General features: G+C 39.1%; 1 protein-coding gene across 4 annotated transcripts in view; it reads right to left on the bottom strand.

Annotated features, from left to right (window-relative positions):
* Positions 1-576: 576 nt before the first annotated feature.
* Positions 577-23,609, bottom strand: part of LGR5 (leucine rich repeat containing G protein-coupled receptor 5) — a 100,130-nt gene continuing 77,097 nt past the window's right edge. For 2 of the 4 annotated variants that reach the window (XM_087766640.1, XM_087766643.1), the window contains 11 exons: positions 21,942-22,013; positions 21,090-21,161; positions 20,914-20,982; positions 20,693-20,764; positions 17,683-17,748; positions 17,408-17,479; positions 16,438-16,509; positions 14,418-14,543; positions 10,980-11,125; positions 9,900-9,983; positions 3,901-8,066 (listed from right to left, as the gene is read on the bottom strand). In XM_087766640.1, coding sequence (XP_087622766.1) covers positions 6,976-8,066; positions 9,900-9,983; positions 10,980-11,125; positions 14,418-14,543; positions 16,438-16,509; positions 17,408-17,479; positions 17,683-17,748; positions 20,693-20,764; positions 20,914-20,982; positions 21,090-21,161; positions 21,942-22,013 — 1,942 coding nt within the window. In that variant the 3' untranslated portion in view covers positions 3,901-6,975. Of the gene's footprint in view, positions 1,586-3,900; positions 8,067-9,899; positions 9,984-10,979; positions 11,126-14,417; positions 14,544-16,437; positions 16,510-17,407; positions 17,480-17,682; positions 17,749-20,692; positions 20,765-20,913; positions 20,983-21,089; positions 21,162-21,941; positions 22,014-23,609 lie in introns of those variants that run through there. The other 2 variants (XM_087766644.1, XM_087766642.1) reach the window with 2 other exon arrangements.

Below are 23,609 nucleotides of genomic sequence, written 5' to 3'. Positions count from 1 at the left end.
TACTTTGCATTCACAGTAGGGCATTCAATGAAGTCAGGGAACTATTTTCCCACTTTATGAATTAAGATGCCAATGGCTGGCTCTTCCACTTGGCTAGTTTGCCATGGTTTAGACACGTTCTCATCAATCATCTCTTCTATGTACTTCCCTGGAACAATGACCTTGGCTCCTCTTTCGTTTGCTGACTGATGACGATGTTCAGGGAGAGAAATGCTGAGGCATTTGCTAACGTTGCAGACTTAAGACTGATTTCATATCCTAGAATTCATTCCCATGCCACACAAAACTTTCTGGAGTTCATTTTCATAGTTAATCAGAAAAGAGGCCTAGGAGGATTTCACAGAAGGCTGTGGTACTTCCTACAGGAGACAAAACCTCTGTTTCTAGCAGAACAATCTCCCCAGTTACTTTTTTCTTAGAAGGCTGGGAGAGCTCCTTCCTCCAGGAAAAGGTCAGTTCATACACTGGAAATGCTGATAATAACTGCAGTGACATCTATAGATAGTCCTGAGAAGCTGTTGTTATGCATGGAACCAAATTAATAACTGTAGACACCTGTCAAAACAGTGATTACATATCAAGAATGACACCAGATGAAAAAGGAGATGTTTGAAACTTCCTTCAAGCATTATTTTTCGAGTCCTGAGACTTTCAAGGGCAGTTGGAGAAGACTCTCAGTATGTGCATGCATAATACTTAATGGGAGTCTTTAGATTCACAGATGGACAGTTTTTTCCCTTGTTAATGAAGCATATTTTTTGCTTGACAAGTGGAAAATGTTGCCACCTGTGAAAAGATTAAATAGGGATTTTGAGTGGACTCTTTGTCTGTGACGGAGTTTTTTAGAAATCCTGGCTGTGGGCCAGCTCTCAAGAGGAATATTCTTAATGTTTGTTTTTTCCTATGACTGAGATCGGATCCTTAGATAATTTTGACAATGCCACAACAAATTGTTTTATGGAGGGAACAGACCTGTATTTCCTATGTCTCCAGAGTCACTGGAGCACAAGTCTGTGATTCTCATTATGTGAGCAAGATGTTCTTAATGTTGATACTGCCTTTTCTTTCCAGTACGCTTGCAAGTGTTAGGTATAACACATGGAATTCCTTCTACTTTATTTATTAGCATGGATAAATTTGCATTTTTCTTTAAAATTTCTCATCTCGTGTAGCTGGGACTGTTCAAGCAAAGACAGATAAAGAGTTGAATCAATTTCCTAGGTGTAGTATAGATAATATACAATAATACCCACATTATTTTTTACAATAACGTTTTTGCAGAATGACAGATTTGTCCCTTGGTCGGCACATGTTACTGAAAGCAAAGATGAGGTGCTTATTGTGGTTGGTGGAGATGCTGGTCCATCCTTTGCTGGTGGAAGCACTGCAGCTCTGCTGGAGTTTGAGAGCTATGTTCTCCTGCAGCACCTGAGCATCTGCACAGTTATTGTGCCTCATGGATCTGGAAAGGATTTTCTAACGCTGTTGTTGCTGCTGTGATCCTAGTTCTGGTCTTTTATTGTTAGCTTTCCCGTATTCATGTTCTTACTCTTCTGCCTCCACTTCCTTGTCTTCCAGTGCTTTCCTGAAGGAAGAACATTAATTGTGCTACAAACTTTTTAAATTATTTGAGCCTTTCTTAAGTGGTTGAGTAATGACGTTTTCAGCAAGTCCTTAACTTTCATACAGCAACCTAAACTGATGACAGAGAAATGTCTGATTATGAGATTAGTGTCCCAGTGCTTCATACAACAGTCAGAGGAAATAAGTGGTGCCCAATAAAATAAAACTGAAATTCCTACTACAGACGATATGGATAGGAGACAGTTTGATACTTGGTGCAGCAGCAGCTTTCTTGCTGTCTACTATATGTAGGCCACTAAGGCAGAGAGCAAACATGGAGCAGCAGCAACAGCAAGGGCTGTGGTAGTGGTTGGTCTCAATTTGAGATCCAAGTATGACCACCAGATTACCCAGGGATGTTCTCCCCCGTTTTGGGAAGGAGGCCTGAAGCCGCATGCCCAGCTAATGCAGCATTTCTCCTGCAGCATCATTCTCCGTGCTTCTCTGCTAGCGTCTGCTAAGGCTTGGCCTTTACCTCCATGCATTTTTCTTACAGGTGATCCCATCTCCTTTATGGTTTTCACTTATATCTCTGACTAGATCTTTCTCCTTGGCCATTCATGTATCTGCAACTTCCCTGAGGACTGAGTTTCCAGATAAAAGTCAGTAATGTATCTTAGCATGCCAGGGTAGTGAGCAGGTGGCGTGCTCTGTCTGCTCTACCTAAGTAACGCATTGCATGAGCCGGCAGTAAACTCTCCTTCAGTCACTACTGCAGATAACACTACGTCTGTGGCATGAGTGCTTTATGGGAGAAGTCACCTATACTTATGTGTGATAGCACATTGCCCGGTACACCCAAGTTGTGACTGCAGGCACTACTGCTCACTATTTGGTATATAAATTAATAAAAATCTTTCTTCCACATACCAAGATGTATAACCTTGGTGCCTCTTTTTCCCTTCTGCACTGAGGCTTTCACTAATCAGCCCTTTCTTCCTTTGTAGTTATTCTCTTTCCCTTCTGTGTTCAAGCTGTAGTATTTCCCTCCTCAAATAACACAATTTCATTCTTCTCCCTTACTAATATTGCTTATGCTGTCTGGTGCAAATAAGTGCATGTGAAAGCACCTTCACTGCCTGTTTTCTTACAATTTCAATCTCCTCAGCCATCACAAATGGATGCTTCCACCCTTTTCTATCCACTCAGAGCTCTTCCTCCTTCACAAAACTCCACCACCCTTCTTAATATCCAAGAAAACTCTGCCCCTGTTTGCATCCTGTCTCTTGAAGTCCTCTCTCCTCCCTGGCTTATGCACTCCCCTATGCTATCTTTATCATGCTTCTGCTTTTTTCCTCCTGAAGATACTTAATGCCTTTCTCATCCCCATTCGCTGTTGGTTCTGTCCCACCTCTATAAGACTATTCTGAAACTCACCCCCTGAAATGACTTCTCCACTGGCCCTTCTGGCTGAAATGACCCCATCCACTCTAGCCTCCTTATCTACACCAAGAACCTGCACACTTCCTGCTAAAATCAATTTACATCTAGGATCATTTTATTTTTTCTTTTTTTAATCTTTGTAATTTGTTACTTACCATATAGAGGGAAATCCTGACTAAACAATTGCTTTCTCAGACTTTTTACTTCCTTGGTATTTTACCTCTTTCTTTCAGGTACTTCACAGAAATGACCTACAATCACAACCTCTGAGAAACCAAGCACATATAACTGTCCTGTGCTGCAATCCCTCCTAACAGGAATGCATCCACTGTCTCGCCTTTTTCCTTGATGCCTAGATGATGACATGACTGCGCTTAGCTGCTGCCTGTCTTTAATGCAACTGAGCTGTAACTTCTAGTGCAGCCTGAGCAACCTGACTCTAGCCAAGCCCCATGTTTTAGGCTCCACCTTTCATTTGCCCTTAGCATCTGCATCCTACGCATTTCATACATGGTGCTACTGCCTCTCTGTCGTGTATCAGATGAACTTTGCCAGCTGTTTGGTAATCCCCTGACCTGCTTCACCTGTCACATAAGGAATTGGAGAGAAAATAAGGAAGTATGTGGGAGAATTTGCTGTCTCACCAGAAGCAGCAGCCTAGTGCAGCAGAACCTCATCTCTCGTGTGGTCCAATATGGTCTGAAGCCTGCTGGTAAATCATGCCCGCTCATCGCCTGACCTGCTGCATGCCCTTGTCATATCGCCGAGGTGCCAGCCTTGCACGTGGCAATTGTGAGAGGTTGTCACTGAAATATGGACAGCGTGGACAGGGAGCAGGATCTGTTCATAAGGGTCTGTGGGTCAAGTTTTGGTAAAAGACTTAGTCCGTGTTGAAATGAAACACTATTCTTCTTTTTTTTTTTTGCTCCCTGGGCACCTAATGAGAGCACGCAACCTGTAATTTATACTTCGCCAAGAATTTCGGACATCTAGGGAGGTTAGTGTAAGCGTTACAATAACTTGGGAAGGACTAACGGAGGATGCACGCCATTTTGTGAGGTGTTAGGTCCTGATTAAATGCTCTTTACTGTGTAGTCATATTTTATTACAACTTACATAGGTTTGGAACATTGATAGAAAAGAAAGCATGTCACCTATTTACAATCACTACACATTTACATTATATTATTTACAGATAATGAATTTAGTAATATATATGGGCAGAAAATATAGCAAATATCAATATGAAACTGTACAGGGCTTAATCTCACGTCCTTTACTGTGGTTGCATTTCACTGTAATAATAAATACAGTTCTATATTTACACATTTTACTTTAAAAATCTATTAAATGAATTTTAACAATTTCAAGTTTAAAATATCTGATCAAAATATTTCAAACATGCTTATAAAAATAAGACACAAAGCCTTTAGGACTTTCCGCAAGCTAAAAAAGTTCTGATAAAAGAAGCTTTCTTTAACTAGTCTTTAGAATTATAACATTATTTTGCTTCTCAAATCACTTTACAAACTTCTTAAATATAGCGAGCTGAAAGGAATTTCACTGACATTAAGCAGTGCAGCACAGATGGACCCCAGTTAAATTAAAGCTAAGTAAACATGGTAATAGGTATTGTGCAATGGTTGACTGATCCTCTGTTTAATCCAAAGTGGTTTCAGGCATCGTTCTCCAGCTGTATGCTGCACTGCTTCAAAAGCCACAAGAGATAAAGGATTAAGATAAATACTCAGCTGACTTTATCATACATAATTTCGGCATTGGTTCTTTTTTTTTTTTCCTGAAGTATGAACGTGTCAGCCAAAGTCAACTGATGCCATCTGTAACTGCAAAACTAAAAATATGCCAGTGTGAATGGACAAGAAAATCAAGGCATATCCATTGTTGGCAACAAATTCTTCATTGTGAAAATCCATCCTTTGAGTACCAGGAAGTTTTATATACAGTACCAGATGAACAACAGAGATCATCTGTAACTGATTACCTTAATTACTGGGCTAGCCTAACCTTGGTAACGTTAAAAAATTCATCTGGAGGTTGAGTGGCGATTAACTGAGCAGTGAGTACTGGGCTATTAAATGTTACTCCTCAGGGAGCTATTTTTAACAACAAAAAAAAGTAAATTTGTGCACTTTCGTGTCTTAAATGATCAGCTCATTTGAGCCAAAGGTGCCAGGTCTGAGAAAAGAATACTGGAATATCCCCTGATGGCTTGGCCAAGGTCAAAGACTGATATTCTAGGGAAGTGAAGGTGGCTCTGTTGTCTGAGATATTTTGACAGTAGACTTGGCGAAGACCTGAAGTCTCTTCTCTCTAACTGGGATGCTTCTGATGTGTAAACATACATGCCTTGATTCAGCAAACTATTAACAGATTTAAAGCCAGAGAGGAACTCTGCGTTAATCTAATCTAACCTTTTCCTAAACTAAAGCCATCAGAAGTCCCTGAATTTTAATAGCTGCTCCAATACCTTTTTTTGGCAATATATCCAATCTGAATTTAGAGATTTTTGGTGACAGATAGTTCCACTAGCGAATGACCATCACTGTCAACAATTTGCACCTTTATTTCTATGCTGCATATCCCTAATGTCAACTTCCAGTTGATCTTACCAGATTCTTCTCTTGAATGAGTAGTCCTCTGCTCTCAAACTTCTGCTTCCCAGAAGTAGCTACTTATAAAATGTGATCAAATCACTTCTTTCTTAAGCTGCTTTAAATTTATGATATTCACATCCTTTTCAATTTCACAATGTTCTTTACAGCATGTGAATGCAAGAACTGTTTGAAATATCCCAGTAGTGCTTGCATCAGTGCTAAGAACACAGATTATACAACCTCTTCACTCCTATGCTTACCTTGGCCAAGCATATAGGCTATCCTTAGCCAAAAGGACACAGTGGCCTCTAAATCTTCAACTGACTAGTGACCATGAACTAGAAGCTTTCTAGAATCACTGTTTCACAGGACAGAGATCATGCCATGAGCAGGACTACAGTTTTTGTTCCTAGACAAATTACCTTAAATGAGTGTTTCTATGTGAATGCCTTTGGTGTCCTTTAATTGCCCTCAGCATGCCAGTCTTTTTGTATTGATGACTTTGTAGTATTTTCCACCCTCAAATTCTATGAGTCATCTGCCAATCTTACCAGCAGTAATTCTGGGAGTAATTCTACTGGCATGGTAGCAATTCAGGACCAAACTGTGCAGAACCTCACTAGAAAAATATCCATGTGACAATGGCTTGCCATTTACAATTGCATTTTAAGCACTTAACAGGATCTTGGTTAACTTCTTTCACGTCATGTTAATTTTGTAGGTTTAGCTGACAATTAAAAATGCTTTGTCAAGTCAGATGACTTCTAAAACCCAAAGCCAATGCCAGCCAGTTAAACTGTTAAATCAATTTTATCAAACATGGAACTTCATCAAAGTCTATTCTGCAGAAACCTTTAGGACTTGAACAGGACCACTCTTCATTTAGATGCCTTGCTGAATGAGGGCCATACACAGATGCTTGTAAGAACAAACATGGCACTGAAAAACTGTTATTAAAAACAAATTACAATAAACAAGAAAAAAACCTCCAACCCCTGAAAACAAATTGTATCAGGTGATGCTTTGAAAAAAAAATCTTACCAATTCAATATGCTATTTTTGCTCTTGACCAACCGATGCCCTTTCTGAGCAGTGCTACTTTAAAAGAGAGCAGCTGACACAACTGCACAAACTGCAGCAGCTTTCAGTTTCTCTCTTCATCCCAGCATTTCAGAAGCCGGGTGAGAAGGCTCAGGTATTGGATTTTCAGCCTGCTGCAAGTTTTGTCATTGCCTGTTTCTGATGTGCGTAACAATAATTCAGAGGCACTCTCTAGCTTGTATGCACACATCCATACTTACTTTCGGGATTAGAAATTTTGTAAACATAGATATTTTCTGTACTGCCACTGAAACTAGCGACATGGAACAAATGTGACTGATGAAAGATTGCAGCTTTCTGTCATTTGATAAGATGATGGCATTAATGAATTGCTGGTAGGCATATCATACGATATGCTGGCACTTGTGAAGGTTACCAATGCTTGTGTTGAGTCACAAGATTGTTTTTCTATGTCTTCTGAATTCACAGAGATCAGACTAGCATGTTTTGATCTCCTCCATAACAAAGTTTGCTTTCGCAGACTTCCCAAGTCCTCCTTAAAGTGTGGATTGAAAAGTATATAAAGGAGTGGGTTTAGACATGCAGGCAGTGGGACAATCAGTAGCAGTATTGACTTAATCACTTCTGGGCTGATAAAAGTCAGGTTTAGTAAGGAGGAAAAAGATAAGAAGGCCACAGGGCAATAAAGAATGCAATTAGTAAAAAGTAGCAAGGCTATATGTTTAACCATAGAGCAATCCCAAATGTTGTCTAGTTCACCCTTTTCTAAACTACAGTAGAGCTTTGTATAAGCAATAGTCATTACCAGAAAACAAAGGGAGTTCAGCAATACCAGTGCTACCATGTAGCCCATAGAACTGGGTTCTCCAAATGGCAGTGGTAAACAAAGCGGAGAAACCCCATACTCACTCCCAGTGGGGAGAGGTATCACTGCAATGATTAGTGCCAACATAAAGCAAAAGAAAATGGCAATTTTTAAACTAGCAATGGAGGATTTTGTTTCAAACTTTGTAGCGTGCTTTACAGAGAATGCACGTTCAAGTGCAGCTAGGGTAAGGAGGAAAATGGAAGCCTCTGAAGCAAAAATGGAGAGAAGGCCAGTTAACTGGCAACCAATTCCGCTTTCCCACCGTGCTCCGTACTGAGCAAAGCTACCAAAAGTTGATGCATCCACACTAGCCAGTACTCCGCTGGCCAGACCCATCAAGGCATTTACAATAGCTATTAAACCGATCAAAAGTTTTATGGAGGACATATACAATGGAGATCTGAAAACTGTAGCAGACACCAGTGCATTGCAAATAAAGGTCAAACCCACTATGGTCCACACTCCAATTCTGATCAGCCAGCTACCAAACAGATGGTCACACGGTTTGAAGGGACCTGAAATGACAAAATAAAAAGGGCAAGGGAAACCCATGTAAACTAAAAAATAATTTTGCACTAAGACATTAAATTTCATGCTTCTTGCAGTTTCTCAGCACAGCCAAGCAGTGAATTTCAGTCCAAAAGCGGAGCTGGAAATTTGCTCTTCCTTTGGAGTAATCCGAGACCTTGATAACATGCTGCTAAATGCATGTTGCATGTTGCATTACTGGTGCACTTGAGTCTTTGTCCTTCAGCCCGAATAGTCTATGGGTTTCTTTTTGTGCCTGGCAGTACGGGTGCAACGTGAAAGTCCAGCTTGTAGTTTCAAAAAAAATCAAAAAATGCTATAATGTTTGTCAGTGTGTGAAAAAAGCTGAAAAAGATACCTCTGACTAAACTAGGACAGGTTGCTAATGAGTCCTGGTGAAGTGTCATGTAATGGATATGGACAGATGCACTTTGGCTACCTTATAACGTCATTACACAGTCCAAGAAAATTGAGGCTGTCTTTGCATTTTAGAAGTGCTGCCGTTTTGGAGGGGCTTCTGACGACCTGTGGCTGAAGTCATGTCATTATTATTGAAGTCTACTGTGTATTCTCACAGAATTGAGGTGCCTATGCTGTGCGGTTGAAGCTGAATGCTCTGCAGTCTGAGAAACATTATTTATCTTGGTATGAGCCAGCTATGCTCTCTCAAAGCAAGTCCTTCACAGTGGTCTGTGCTTCTCCATGAAGACACAAACCCCACAGCTGAGATGTGCTCCAGACGACCACGGCTGCTGCCATCAAGTAGGCATAAGCATTTATTGGGTCAGTTTGCAAGTTTTTCTGAGATACCATTCGAAAATCAGCACGGAAGCTGAATTTTCTCTTGGGTATGGTGATAGCTTACCTTGAAGACAGCGACATTTTCATGAACTCAGTAGTTATATTTAGGCCATAGGAGTATATGTGATGGTCAAATGGTTCTAAATTCTTTGGCTTCCTGCCTTTTCTCTTCCTCTTTACATAACTTTTAAAAAATTATTATTATTTGCTGTTACAAACAAGAATCTTGGCTTGGAATGAATGCTGAAGTACTAGTTATCACTTGAGTTTTTTTGGTCATGTTTCACAATGAAAGAATGGCTAGGGAAAATGTTTGCCGAATCAAGCAAGCAGAACTTATGACCACGGCTGTTAAAACTAGAAGCGACCTTCCAAAGACGTTTCTTTCCTTGCCTTAAAGGAAACTTTCAGTGAAATTGGTGGCCTGCAGCTTTGCAATTCAATCAATGTATTTCTTTTTCCTTTCTGCCACACTGCGAAGCCAGGGATGCACTATTCTATAACAAAAATGACAGGGCTGGGGGTCCTTTGTGATGGACTGTGTACATCAGTACAGTAGTGTTTGATATTTCCTAGACATTGAACTAAACTGTGTGTTGTTCAAGAAGCTCAAGTGTAGAATAACTCAGTGAAGTTCAGAAGAATTGCACTAGCTTTGCAAAAGACTGAGCAAGCAAAGATTCTGCTCCCCTTTATCATCTATGTCTTGCTAGAACAGAGTCTTTGCTCTCTCATGCCCTTGATAAGGGGATCGATTCCTGCGAAAAGGGGCCTGGAGTGAGGATCTGTTTGAGGACTGGGTAAAACTTTTGTTATACTCACAGATGAATTAATAGCTAAATAGTTTTCTGGACTTGAATGCAAAATTTTATATTATTGTACAATGTATTTGTATTAATCCCATCAAATTATTGCAAAACATCATGTTACTGTCCTAGTAGCAGATTCAGAGTTTGTTCTGCATCTAGAATATTGGGTAATACTGTGCTTGGATTCCTATCTGTCTGGCAGTTTCATACCTGGAGAAGGTGAGCACTGCACTGAATGATGAGCTTTCAAATCTTCTTCGAAGTCCAGAAAAAAATCTTCAAAGTCACGCTCATCTGTGGGGGACAAAATACCCAGATCTGATACTGCAATTTTCAGGAAAACTTCTTTTAGTACAAATTGCAAAGATGTCTGTGGTATTTAAGGCCTGGTCTTGTCCCTTTGCCTGCCAAACTGTGAGGAGAAGCAGACATAAGCCTACTCGGTTTTGAATTACTGTACTCAGGATTATTTAAAAAATTGGCACCATCACTTCTCTGAAAATAATCACTTGCAGGTACTTTCTCTATTACCTAATTTGCAGTGTGATGACTGCCTAGGAAGGAGTTTAAAATATGGATTCTGCTGTTGTGCCAGGCTACTAAGAATTAACCCAAGTTTTTCTGTGTTTCTCATCGCTCTACCACGTATTCTTGGCTCTATTCTTGCGGGGGCTAGCCCTGAACTCTGAGACTTACTGGTTTGCAGGAGTGGTGACAGCACACAAAGCAGCAGGATGGTATAACGTGTGTGTGCACCTACATAACAAGTCAAGTAACAGACTTTGTGCTGAAGGCAAAGAAAAACACGGTAGCCTTCTGTCCTGGAGAGCAGATGCACTCTCTGGTACCCAGGAAATGCTGGGAAAAAGTATTGGCAGCTATGCCAAAGTAGCCACATAAGCTCTGTGACTCATCCTGAAGCGTGTGGACAGCAGGATAGCCAAGGATGCGTTGCTACTTCCAAGGCTGGCAAGAAACTAGATCTTTGCTTGCCTGCTCTTGTATGGGGTTACCTACCAGCACCACTTCCCTGCCTCTCACATAAAGGGAAGATTTCACTTCCCACATTATTATAGTTATTATTTTGATGGAAAGATGAGCGAGTGAGATTTTTGAAAGGCAGACCTGAAAAAATGAGTTTGCTAAGCACAGGAATGCTTGAATAACGTATTATCGGGCAAGAGAGAGGGAGAGGCTGCCTCTGTGACTGTAAAAGAGTATTGGATTGGTTCAACATCACAGGCTGCTCACAGCCTTCAGGTAGATTTAAAAGCCAAAGATGACGATTACCTTGAATTTGTAACAACCCAGCATCCTTCTTGTGAGAATCGTCAATGCTGCTATTCTCATCTTTGTTCCATTGGCTGGAGATTTTGTAGTGGTTCTCACAAGCCCCAAAGGCACAGCACTGATAAGCATAAGGCATTTCCATGACCCTGTAGAAGAATAAGGAAGCATGCCATGATACTGGTTTAGCACCAGAGTTACTGGATTGTACTGCTCCTCTACTGTTAGCATAAAGGAATTGTTTAAATAACCACGACTGAAAAGTAAAAATACCTGTGGGCAAAAATCAGTCATGATAATACAAAATGAGGACTCACAAATAAAATTCCACATCAGAAATACAGATCAACTGAGTATAGGTCAGCAAGTTTCAATGATTTTGAGGGTTTCTTTTGTCAAAGAATTGCTCATTTCCAGTATGTTTTGAATTTAATTCCTTTGGGGATGTGCAAATTCTGGGGTAGCATGGAAGAATTGAATATATTCAAGTTCTGCAGACTACTACTTCTATTCCTTAGATATATTTTATGCTTTGGAAGCAGAGATATTTGATTTACACACTTTGCCAATAGTACATAGTAAAACCTAACAAGTCACCTTAATCCCAAAAGCCCAATAAACCAAAAAATTCCAAGATAAAGAGGTGATTAGAAGTTATTCTGACTTAACTTAAAAGGAATAAAATAGAACTATATCCTCCTATCAGATTACTTTCAACAGGTTAATCATGTAAATTAACATAATGAGTGTTCCAAGCAACCTCTAACCCACTGGGAAATCTGCAAAGAAATCAGTGTGAATCAGGCCCAGTGCCAACAGGACTTAAACTTGTGTGCTAGCCAAAAGCTTGGTACAAAGTGGAACAAACAGAACCCTAAGCTCTAAGATGATTTTTAAATTAGTGCATTTGGGGGCACATACAGTACTGTAAGCCGTCCTTTTTAAAGCTGGTGCTTATTTGATGTGAGTGATTAGATTTGGACTTTGTCAAATTAAACTCTTAGGAACACTGAATTTATTTTTATATACTGATTATCTTACTGATGATATCTGTATGCTTGATAATTTTTTTCCTGCAGCAAGGAATGCTTCTTTTTTCTGTTTTTAGACTAAGCAGCAGAGAACTCAAGGTTGTTTTCCACCTCACAAAGGTGTGGGGTTGATGGTGAATGGGAAGGCACAGTAATGATGAATGGAGTAAATCACCAAGTTCTTTACAGTGCTGAATCAAAGCATCAGATAAAGAAGGAAGGAGTGGCTGGCAGCCTGAATGTACTTCCTCAAAGCTTGCCATAGCAGGCTGGGCTCAGTTCTGTAGAGCGTTCTCATGCCGTTGCTGAAGGTGGGGCAGAGGATGCTCAGCTCTTTGATGTGTCTGTGTATTGAACAGCAATGACCCGTTTAGACGAGCAGGAAGATTTTATACAGGAATTTGTCTTTAATGTTGTAACCAGTGTCTAGTTCCAACAATTACAAAGGACGAAATTTCATTTTGGTTTAGATCTCTGTTCAAGTTTGGTGCTTCACACATTGTCTGTGCAGTGATCCTGTGTGAAGTCCTGGCCTCGTTTTGATTTATGGTAAAAGTCCTGCAGACTCCAGGTCAGGATCTTACTCCATTCTCTCCTGACTAGATGTAATTTGTTCTTACAGATGTTAATCAACTCTAGATATATTAATCATACTTTTTATACCTTTTTTTAAGACTCAAGCTACTGCCTGACACATCCTTGTTAACTACTTACTCAGACTAAATACACTGTAGTTGCATTTGAGCAATGTACATAATTTTACTGGTGGAAAAATCATATACAGTATACTTTTGATTAAAGAATTAAAAAATCTTAGTTGTACATAATTCAGTTGAATAGTGGATTATTCTAGGACTATTGCAGCACCTCTTATGCCTCTATGCCATGGTATATACATCACAATATTGTTGGAGTAATCCGTTTTCTTGTGTTTACATTCTTTTAGAGAACCTTCAGGTATTTTAGAATCGTCACCTGCCTCAACATGTGGGCAAAGTCAGTGAGAGAAGAAAAACTAGAGCAGAAGCTCAGCCTCAACCACTCATGATTTCTTATGGTACTTGCTTCTTGACCTCTGAGACCCATCTCAAGGTCTCTAGTGTAAGAAAGAGAGGCGTAAGGCCTCTAGTACTTTGAATGTTTATATTATGAAAGTAGTTTCATACACTGTGATGAAGTTACTGCCCAATCTCCTCTGTGACAAACTACAAATATTGGGCTTATTAAGACTTTTAAGGCATTGTTTCCTAACCTTGGAACCGTTTTTTGCAGCTCTTCTCTCAGTTTGTATGTATTAACATGCCGTCATAGAAGTGTTCTAGTGTGGATCCCTCCAGTGCTGTACCTCCAGAGGTTTAATCAGCTCCGCACTTCTACTCATGACTCTCTTATTGATAACTCCAAACACTCCAGTCCTTTTCATGAGTGGTAATGTCTCCTTGAGTTGTCTGCCTGCTAAGACTCATGGGACTTTTCCAGTGCAAAAGGCAAATCTAGTGAAGACATAAGGATGGAATCTCCATCCTTGGAGATATTCAAAAGCTGTCTGGACGTGGTGCTAGGCAACCATCTCCAGGTGACCATGCTTGAGCAGGGGGGTTGGACAAGAAGACCTCCAGAGGTCCCTTCCAACCTCAACCATTCTGTGATTCTGTAACTATGTGCACATTGTTTAATTGTTTCAAATTTTATGATATCAAACCTTTTACGGTAAAACATGGAAAAAATGTATGTTGCACTTGGCATTCTCTAATTAAAATACAAAAATCAAGGGAGAGTTAGGGGACACTCCCAAATACCCTGAAGTCAGAGGCAAAACTCTCTTTACAGTGATTTCTCTATGGTCATCCAGTGACTGGCAGAGCTGCAAATGATCTCTACAGAACATTTCCTTCCTGCATCACAGAGCATCCAGCAGAAAATTACCAACATCAAAATGTTTTAGTAATAATGGTAAAGTATTATCTGAATCTTAATCAAAAGATTACAGAAAAAACATGCTCAAACAAAAGAGGTCAAATATTTTGGAACTTCAGAAGTATATTCTTCCCTTGATATTTGCTGTGTTCTCATTAATATAATGGAGGTTCTGTAAGCACAGTCCAGTAGAAGAAGGACATATCACTAAGCTGCTAGCAATATTGTTTTAACAGCTTTTGAAACATATCACCAGGAAGCAGATGTGGCTCGTATTAAGCAAGTACTGGGGTTAATATTTCAAAACCCTTCATAGTTTCTTCAGTTACAAGTGAGCATAATAAAAGAAGTCTATCATTTTTATCATATTTGCTTTAGTTTTAATAGCACAGATCAAAGACTGACAATACGAAGTAACATGCGTTACACGCTGACACACCTTCCATTGCACATGAACACAAATGTGGCTTATTAGCTTTAATGATATACTCACTTGAGTTCTGGAAAATTTTCATATGATATCAAACTTTGTAGGGCATGATTTCCTGTTAATTTTAAATGAGTTAAACCATGTAGCCCCATCACAGGAAAAGAGGACAAAAGGTTGGATGACACATCCCTGCATAACAGAAAATAAAAATCAGCTTACAGGTTTTCATTTTTTTTCTTCAGCACTAGAAGTGTCATGTTGGAAAAACAGGTTAGACTTTTCTAACTCAATCAAAAATGACTGCATTAAACAGAGGACTCAGTCAGCACAGCAAAGCTGCAGCACCACACAGGAGTATGCACCTATGTGTCTAGCAGAAAGCTAACAGGAATATCTAGCAGTCAGCTAAGTCTCTGTTGCCAAGTTTTGACCCCAAACATTCATAGTGCCAGTTTTGAGACTAGCAAATGAATTTAAAATCTGTTCATTAGATTGTTTGAATTAAAGGGAGCCAGCTTCCCACAGTTTAAAAGATTCAGTGGGATGCTAGCGACCATGGCTGCCCTGGGAGCTCCACAGGGAGCAGGCCAGGTGTATGGGGAAGATGTGTGTTTCAGGGTAGGATGGGTCTGGGCTAGAGCAGATGAAGGTGACGGTTCTAAGCTGAGGTTTATCTGAGGAGCTGAGGGCAGACAGAGCAGATGAACACAGGTACGTAACTTCGGGAAAATAAAACAGGTGAACGGAAAAGTGACAGTGATCAAGGAGATATGGTGAAGTAATCAAAGAAGGGGAAGTCCAGAGGTATTCTGTTCTCTATTTCGCCCTCTCTCTTCCATTTATTCTGATTTTTTTCAGTCCTCTTCACAATTATCTACACTGCAGTACTTAAGATGGTCAACAGTCAAGAAGGAAGAAGGGGAGTCTGATGCTGCTGAAATGCTATTATGCCCAAGGCTGAACAGCTGAAATCTAAGGGCTAGACATAAAATAAGGCATGCTGACGGACTGGTCTTCTTTCTACCTATCATCTGGTTTAGTGTGCGTCCTCTTGATCACAACACAGTTAAATACCAAAGGTGAAATTCTGGTCCTACTGCAATGGTAAAAATGACTACTGACTTCAGTCAGACCAGGGTTGGAGACTAGCATTTCAGGAAACACTAGTACACTGTTACCGTGTGTGTGTTAAAGGGCTTTTTTCTTTAACCGTGTCTGACTGTTCTATGCTATTGACCCAAGCCACAATTTATTGCTCACCTCACAAAGTGGAAAAGTTCTAAGGAGGGCCCCAGAAGGGATGTCATAGACAATACTGTCTTTATGGACATGTTTCAGTGCACCATTCAGACGGGAGGCTTTGCACATCGACAGAAATGAATACACCTTTCCAAATTTAGATTTCCCAACAGCTATTTTATTTTCTGTGAGCAAATGCCCAGCAGTGTATCTTTATGACAACAAGGCAGCAGGATGACTCCAGAGGAATTTTTTTTCATGTCTTTCCCGCACACCCAATGCCTCAGGGATTCACCTTAAAGAGGCATTACAATGACAGTGGGAAGTAGGAAGAAGTTAGCAAGGACTGAGAAGTGCTTGTGAACAAGGCCTGCAAAATTGGCTGCTGATGTTTTGACTACTAACTACTCTGACTGAACTTACTAAAGAAGAAAAGCTATTCCATGAAATGAGGAATGATGAAATAAAGATGCGTACTGGAAAATGTTTCTTATTTAATTTTTAATCCAATTCCTTAATCTTGAAACACAACTAACAGGAAATATTCCCCACTGCTACAAGAGACTAAACTGCTAACAAATTGAATGAAGAAAGGCAGATGCACTGATATTCTTCATGGACCCCAAATCACTCTCATTAAACAGTGTTATATGCAGCTTTGCCATAATACCTATAGGAAGTGGTGAAGTACAAGAAAGCAGGCATTTAGATATGCAATCAACAGACCAGAAGATTAGAATAGAGAAAGCCTCAATTTCTCCTGGGGCACCAAGTTATTAAATTTTTGTATGCTCTTGCAAGAAAAATGTGAAAATTTGAATGTAAAAGATACACAAATACTTACAGTTTGATCAGAGATGGTAAAGAGGAGAAGGCATTGGGGTGAATAATTTTAATTTTGTTCCAAGCTAAATCCCTACAAGAAAAGCGAATGGAAAATTACATACTCACTGAGTGAATATGGAAGTTTTCATACACTTGATTAGGAGGCCTAAATATAAAAAAGGCATTAATTACATGCAAATATTTTCAATAAGCTTCTGCATATCTCATAGTGCAAAATCTTGTTTTCATTTTTAAATTATGTTAGTCAGTTAATGGTGTTAGTTAATCAACTGACAACTTTGTATCTTAAAAAGTCTTAATGCCTTTTACAGCCTAAGGCAGTTATTTTCAGTCTGCTTCACAGCTTCCTAAGGCAGCAGCAAGAAGGGTGGGGTATATGGACTACTTCTAAGAGGTCCTCATGATGTGACTAAGAACAGCAAATCCACTGTCAATAGGCTTTACTTCCTAATCTCAGTCTTCACCCCCCCCTGAAAAATCAAAAGGACTGAAAGCAACTCTTAAAAAAATGTATGGGTTTGATCCTGCAAAAACTTGCAGCCATGAGTAATTTCCTGACAAAATTACTCTGCTAGCACATGCGTCTGTGTGAAAACCAGAAACCCGCACATGACTGGACTCTATTTCTTAAGACACTGTTCTCTAGAAAAAGATTTCATGCTCTTTAGAGCGGATTATTACGTGAGCCTGACAACAGATACCAGCTCTGGCTCAGTATCTCTCTCCACCTTCATCAGAAACATTTAAAAGTAACAGCTTTTATAGCTATAAGTTTACATCTTTGAATTCATTGCTGCCAATGCTAAACTTCACAATGTTTGTTCTCCTTTCACAGTTATGACCTAATGGGTGAAAGATCAAAGTGAGCAAAAACAGAAATGAAGATGTTTTGGGGCATATAGTGAGCAGACAGTGTATACCCCATGTTTTTGAGAAGCTGGGTGAATGGCTGTTAGGGCTGTACTCACAGAGACCGAAGAGCAGCCAGCTGCCGAAACGTGTCTGCTTTGATTTCACCGATCTCATTGTGATGCAAGTCACTAAAATAGCAATAAGAATCTCCTCAGTTTCAAAGGCACTTGGAGGACACTTCAGGGTGTTTTAGATTGTGTTTATGATCCACTTCAATATAGTGCAAGGGTATGTACTTGGGATATGTCAAATCAGCCAGCAACAACCAAGTTAATGATGCTCAAATACATTTGTATACAGATGCTTCTTTTTACGGTAGTTTGATGCTTACATTTTTTGGAGTTTTTTACATGCGGTAAAACAGGGTAAATCTTCCAGCAGGTTATAAGACAGATCCCTGTAATACATAAGAAAAGAAAAGATTAACATCAAAGTAACATTAAAAGAAAAAGATCTTTCACTGCCTACTTTCATGCTCAACTTAAAATAACTTGGGTTTATGCACACTTATAGAAGAACAGAAACGTGCAAATTCACTCTCTCATCTGTCAGATTTTCATTTCTAACTGAGGAGGAGTGAGGAGGGGAAAAGGCAAGATGTAGTAACTAACTCCATATCCTACGTTTGCAAATTCCTTGCATTGTCTGAAGACTTCCTGCCTGAAGTGCAGACTTCTGCTGAGTGTTTTACAGTAACGATATAGGCCATCTGCTCATAGGGAATATTGGATTTACATCACAGACTTTATATTCATTAAATGCTGACAAATATTTAAAGCATTTAAAATAATCTACTAAATATATATACTTATATTTTTTCAGAGAAGATCCTGTGTTTTTCTGGTAATAATCACAATGGACTGTAATCAGTTTTCCATTCTACACTTTTAATTAAGCACTATTACCTCTGACCCTTAGACTGTTATAACTGAGGGAAATGGTTAAAAAAAATACTGGAACTAACTTTGAAATCAATCACTACATGGGGGAAAAAAAACCTTGAAAAGACTTGAGCCAAAACTCAACAAATTACAGAATAACTGAAACATCTGGACTGATTTATAGTATAATATAACTAATCAAAACCAAGCCCAGGCAATTTGCAGAAATTGGAGGGGGGAAAAAAAAAGGAACTAAACACCCGCCCCCACCACCCAACAGTCTCATCCTGTATACACATGTTGCTCCGGGAAAACTGAATGGGAAATTTGCTAGTGAAAAGAATACAGAAAAAAAGCTTATGCCTATAATTAGCAAAAATCCTTTTCCACAGTTATCCAATATTATCACGTAAAAGAGTCATGTCTTTTCACTCCTGTTTTGAATTCTTTAGAACTGCTTCGTCGCTACCCATTTACTTGGTAAAATTTTATTTTCATTGTTACTATTCCAACAGGAGCATTTAGACTATGCTATACGTGATTTGTTGAAGCGGTGCAAGTAATGACTGTGTGTGTTTTTAATGTATTCTACTCATCTTCTACTGTGCACAAAGGCTACCATCAATATATGTATATTTTTTGTTACAGCAGGGAAGATTACAGCCTCTATTTTTGTATTTTTCACAGGTACTCTGTGGTCCAAATCAGACACGACAGAGGAGAATTCAAGTGAGCTGGAGGCTTTTAGGCCAAGGTAAAAGATGTTTGGTATGTCTGGCTGACTGTGGCTATTCTGTCATGCAGATTTGTGACTTAGGTCTTCTTAAAAGTATGTTATCATCAGCTTAAATTTTGTACATACTGACATTCCCTCTTCACACACGGAAAAAAAAAAACAAAACAAAACAACAAACCAAAACCAAAACCCTCCTCCCCTCAGTTTCTGTTAGAGCCCCAGGAAATATTTTACTTGTTTATTTTTAAGGATTTTTTTCCTACTTTGTTAATACATGAGGCTCTTGGCAGCAGCAGAGGGCAAGTGGTTTTGGTTCCCGTGTTGAGGTGCACACCCAACTGCACTGAGGGTAGTCTCTCGAGGACTGCTAGGATGTATTTTCACATACACCTTTACTGCAGGTGCACAGACACCCAGGAAGTCTCCGTGTACATTAATTCACATTTGGAAGTATTGGTGGCTAGGTAGGATGCACAAATTCTCTTTCAAAGCAGTGTTTGCGCTTGCAGTGTTTGAGCATGCATCTGAGCCAGGAAGCCCCTTCAAGACTGCAGTCTCCAAGTAACTTGTGGGGTTCAGGGCACCGTTATAATACTTCATGGCACAGGCAAAACTAATGTGCAAACCTAAATGTGGGCTTAACAGGCTCATTCCAATCTGATGGGAATGGGGAAAGAGCAATTCTGAGTACATGAAATTGCTGTTAAATTGGTTCCCCGCCCTTTTAAATATCAGCTCTAATAATACAGGGTGATACTAAAAAAGAAAAAAATGTGAACTTCCAATGGACAGTCCTACTCTACTATTAACTGTACAAGTTATTAATTACTACAGTATTTATTTGCCTTCTGTTTTGAGATTATTTATTGTTTTCGAATAATACAGGACATATTTAAACCTAAGTCTGTGTGCAGACTTTCTTCTGGCAACAGACTCTGTTTCTGTCTTTTATCATTCTGGAAATGATTATATTGAGTCCATCAAATAAAACTTAATTTTTTCTGAAAATGTTCATGACATCCACGCTGGTATTCAAATAATGTGTTATAATTAGCACTATTTCAATGTTGGCCAGAGAACTAATACCAAATACATTCCTAGTGATGTAATACATAGAGGAAAGTGCTGCTGGCTCATTCTCAAAGAAGCAGACACAATGATTACTTTCGTTAGTGATTAAGCAAACTCCAAGGAAATCTCCAAGCTAAAATAATATTGGATATTTCGTATAAAAACTATGCCCCAACCATGCCAAGGAATAGTCTATTAAAATTTCAGTCAGCTACTTATGTCTGGTTGGAAAAGAAACTAAAAGAGGAGCATAACAAGGACTCAAAACTGCACTCCTTACTCAGTTATATTTTCCATTCACTTCACTGAATTATCTGCGTCACTGAAGAAAAAAACCTCAGACTACTGTAGGAGAGGCAGAATGAATGAAAATAAGGTAGTTCTGTTGTTTATTAAACAAAATCAACTGTTTTACCCTTTCCTAAAAATATGCAAAGTAATTATCTTCTTCAGCAACGTATGGGAAATCCTGACTGATAAGCAGGTTGTGAACTTTTTGAGTAACACGAGGGCCTGCTCCCTGAGCTGAATTCCTAAGAAGTAATGTGATACACAGAAATAGCAGTAATTGGGTAATTTTGACATCATAATGATTTCATTTGTCCATTAATCTCTTGCATTAATGTAATGTTAATAATCTTACTGAAACGTACAGCACTTGGAGATTAGGTAACTGGTCACAAGCTGACTTGGGGAGAGAGGTGATCTGTGCTCCTGTGAGTGTCCTGTTGAAAGTATTAAAAAAAAAACCAACAAGAAAAAAAAGATTACTTTTCAAAGATTGCAAAATAAATATACTTTTTTAGGACATTCTTTAGAATAAGTCAGTTTCCAAAAAAATAAAACAAAGCAAAAATACTTCTCTAGCACTTACAAACTCTCCAAACTTGTAGTCCCTGTCAGATCAGGAAACTCTGTTATCTGTGAAGCACCATTTAAAGTCCTAGAATTTAAAAACATCATTTCAATACAGTTGTGGTGAGGAAAGTGTGGGACAACTTTAATATTGCAATATATAACGACAATTGAAATAAAAAAGTGAACACATACAAAGTTCTGAGTTCTGGTAAGTGCTGAAAAGCAGATTTTCCAACAAGCTGGATAGGGTTATCATAAAAATGTCTGCAAAAAGAGGATAAAAAGACATTTTATGAAGAATATTTTAAAAGATTCTAAATATATTACATGATTAGACTATAAGCAAATGAGTAAACTCTCTATGATGAATCACAGACTGTGCACCTCTGGGCTTTTTTCACCCACTAATCTACATCCATCAACCACATTTCACATTTTGAATATGTAAGTAGTCATTGTTTTCTTGCTTTTAAAGCCAGAAGACAGTCAACAAAATATTCCCTCTTCCTCCCAGGTTTGCAAAGATAGAAATCCAAATACAAACAAGTTTGTTATGGCCTGAGACAAATGTAAGGTTAGCAGGTGAAGAAGTCAGAACTTCACCTACTCAGAAGAGGTTCCCTTGCACTTTTGAAGTCATGCTGCTTTTGCTTATAGCATAATATTGCTCACGATGAGTCACTATTTTTCTTATATTTATTTTACAATTTCTTATTTTGAGGTTTGCCCATTAAATGCATTCTTATATAAGACAATGGGAACTCAGACTGGAATCCATCAAGAAGCTAGCTTCTACATGGCCAGTAATGCTAAGAGACTTAGAAGAAATAGTTCAAATAAAAGGTCAAAGGCCAGATACCACTAGTCACTTCCCTTAAACAGGGCACGCAAACTGCAATTCCTTCCACGAAGCTGAAAAGATATGAGTGCGTTTGCTTGTATAACAATGTGCCACACAGTACGCTCACAAGAAGAGCTATTTGACAATTAGGCGCAAATACAATGCTTAGTTCCACGTTCTCTAATAAAACTCTTATCACTTACATTGTAATAAGTGATGGATTACCCACAAATGCACGCTCAGGTATTGACTTGATGTTATTGCTATGAAATCCCCTACAAAAGGAAAAATGGTTTGCACAGTAAGAAAAAAAAAAGTGAAGGCACAATCTGTATTCACAATGCACAACAATTTTTTTTGTTTGTAATAAGAAAAGTGTGTGTATGTAAAGGTATGTCCTTGTTTTCTGGAATCAGACAGAACTGAGAAAAACAAAAGAAAAGAAAAGCGATGAAATAGCTGGAGTTCTGTACTTTTCTAAATGAACAAAGCTATTTGGAGTAAACTGCAAAATGGTATTTTAAAATTCAGATGCCCTCAGTAGAAAACTTCTTCGTAGCTATATGTCATGTATCTATGAATCTATGTGTGTATGTATACAGATATAATGTAAGTATACACGCACACATATGAACTAATAAAATTAACAGTTAAATATTAATAACTAAATAAATAACAATAAAATAGCATATATATATTTCCCCCTGTACTTGTTAAACTGCAACTATTTCTTTTGCTGGGATAATAATGGATTGCACAAGTTTATCAAGTAAATGATTTTATACATTATATTGCAATATGTTGAGCCTCCCACCAAAGGTGGTTACCTTTTTGTTGAAATATTTTAAATGTGGACATGAAGAAACTATCCAATGTAGTTGTGCCTGCTGGACAGAGGGCCAAATCTTTGTCTCATCATTAATTACTGGATTTTATTCATATGAGTAATTCTCCATTGTGAAAAACAAAAGAAACAACTAAGATTTCAAAAGAACAATGATGATTTGTGTGGGAAACTCCCATTAGTTCAGTCGGGTATGAAAAAGGCTTCCCAGCTTAAATTTATGCATTTAGAAAGCCTCAAATTGTTCACTGATGCAAGCACACTTGGCCATTACTTGAACAGGTCCCACATTATTGGTTTTACTTATTAGGCATTGTGCATTAGGCTACTGATGAGCTACACAGCGAGGCTCTAAATCCCTAGTTCTTTTGCATGCAATAAAAACTGCATCCATGCAGATGCAGACTCTAAGCAATACGAGGATCCCGTTTAATCTAGAACCAGTAAACAGGTTGGTTTTGTGGCTGTATTGAATGGGATTCCTTGCATGGCAGAAAAGCTAAGGAAATGGCACGACTACTTCCCAGGGCAGTATCTGGCCCCTCATCACCATTCTGACTTGAGTTAGAGTGAGGGAGCCGCCCCATCATCAGCCAAGAGCACACTCCCGTGCACTTATGCACAGAAGAGTCTGAAGCACTTCTGAGCTGGTGGGAAGAAGCATGCTCACGGCTGCAGCCTGTGACCTGGGGCACTGTACCCAAGTGATACACCCTGTCTGAAATGAAGGCACTTTACAGCCTGTCAGTTCACATACTGAGCAAAAGAGCAGTAAAATCTATCTGCACCCCTGGGTAAAAAGGCTACGTTAAGGCCACACTGGGAAAAATGCTTCTATGGGTGTCTTCAAAATCCATTCTGGAAAACATTATGTATGTATTAACTTTGAGTAGGAGCTATACCCACTTACTTTGGAGAGGTAACTACTCCTACAGCTGAGACCTTGAAGTGCAGAGCATCTGGGACAATGGTGTCCCTGTAGCATCAAACAGATACGGCCCTGACTCGCTGGCCACTTGCCAGCAGA

Source organism: Nipponia nippon, unplaced genomic scaffold, assembly GCF_047370975.1.
Source record: "Nipponia nippon isolate SJK-2023a ecotype South Korea unplaced genomic scaffold, ASM4737097v1 scaffold_3, whole genome shotgun sequence".
In the NCBI taxonomy this organism is placed as follows: domain Eukaryota; kingdom Metazoa; phylum Chordata; class Aves; order Pelecaniformes; family Threskiornithidae; genus Nipponia; species Nipponia nippon.
The sequence above is the reverse complement of the archived record's forward strand: the minus strand, read 5'-3'. Positions and strand labels throughout refer to the sequence as shown.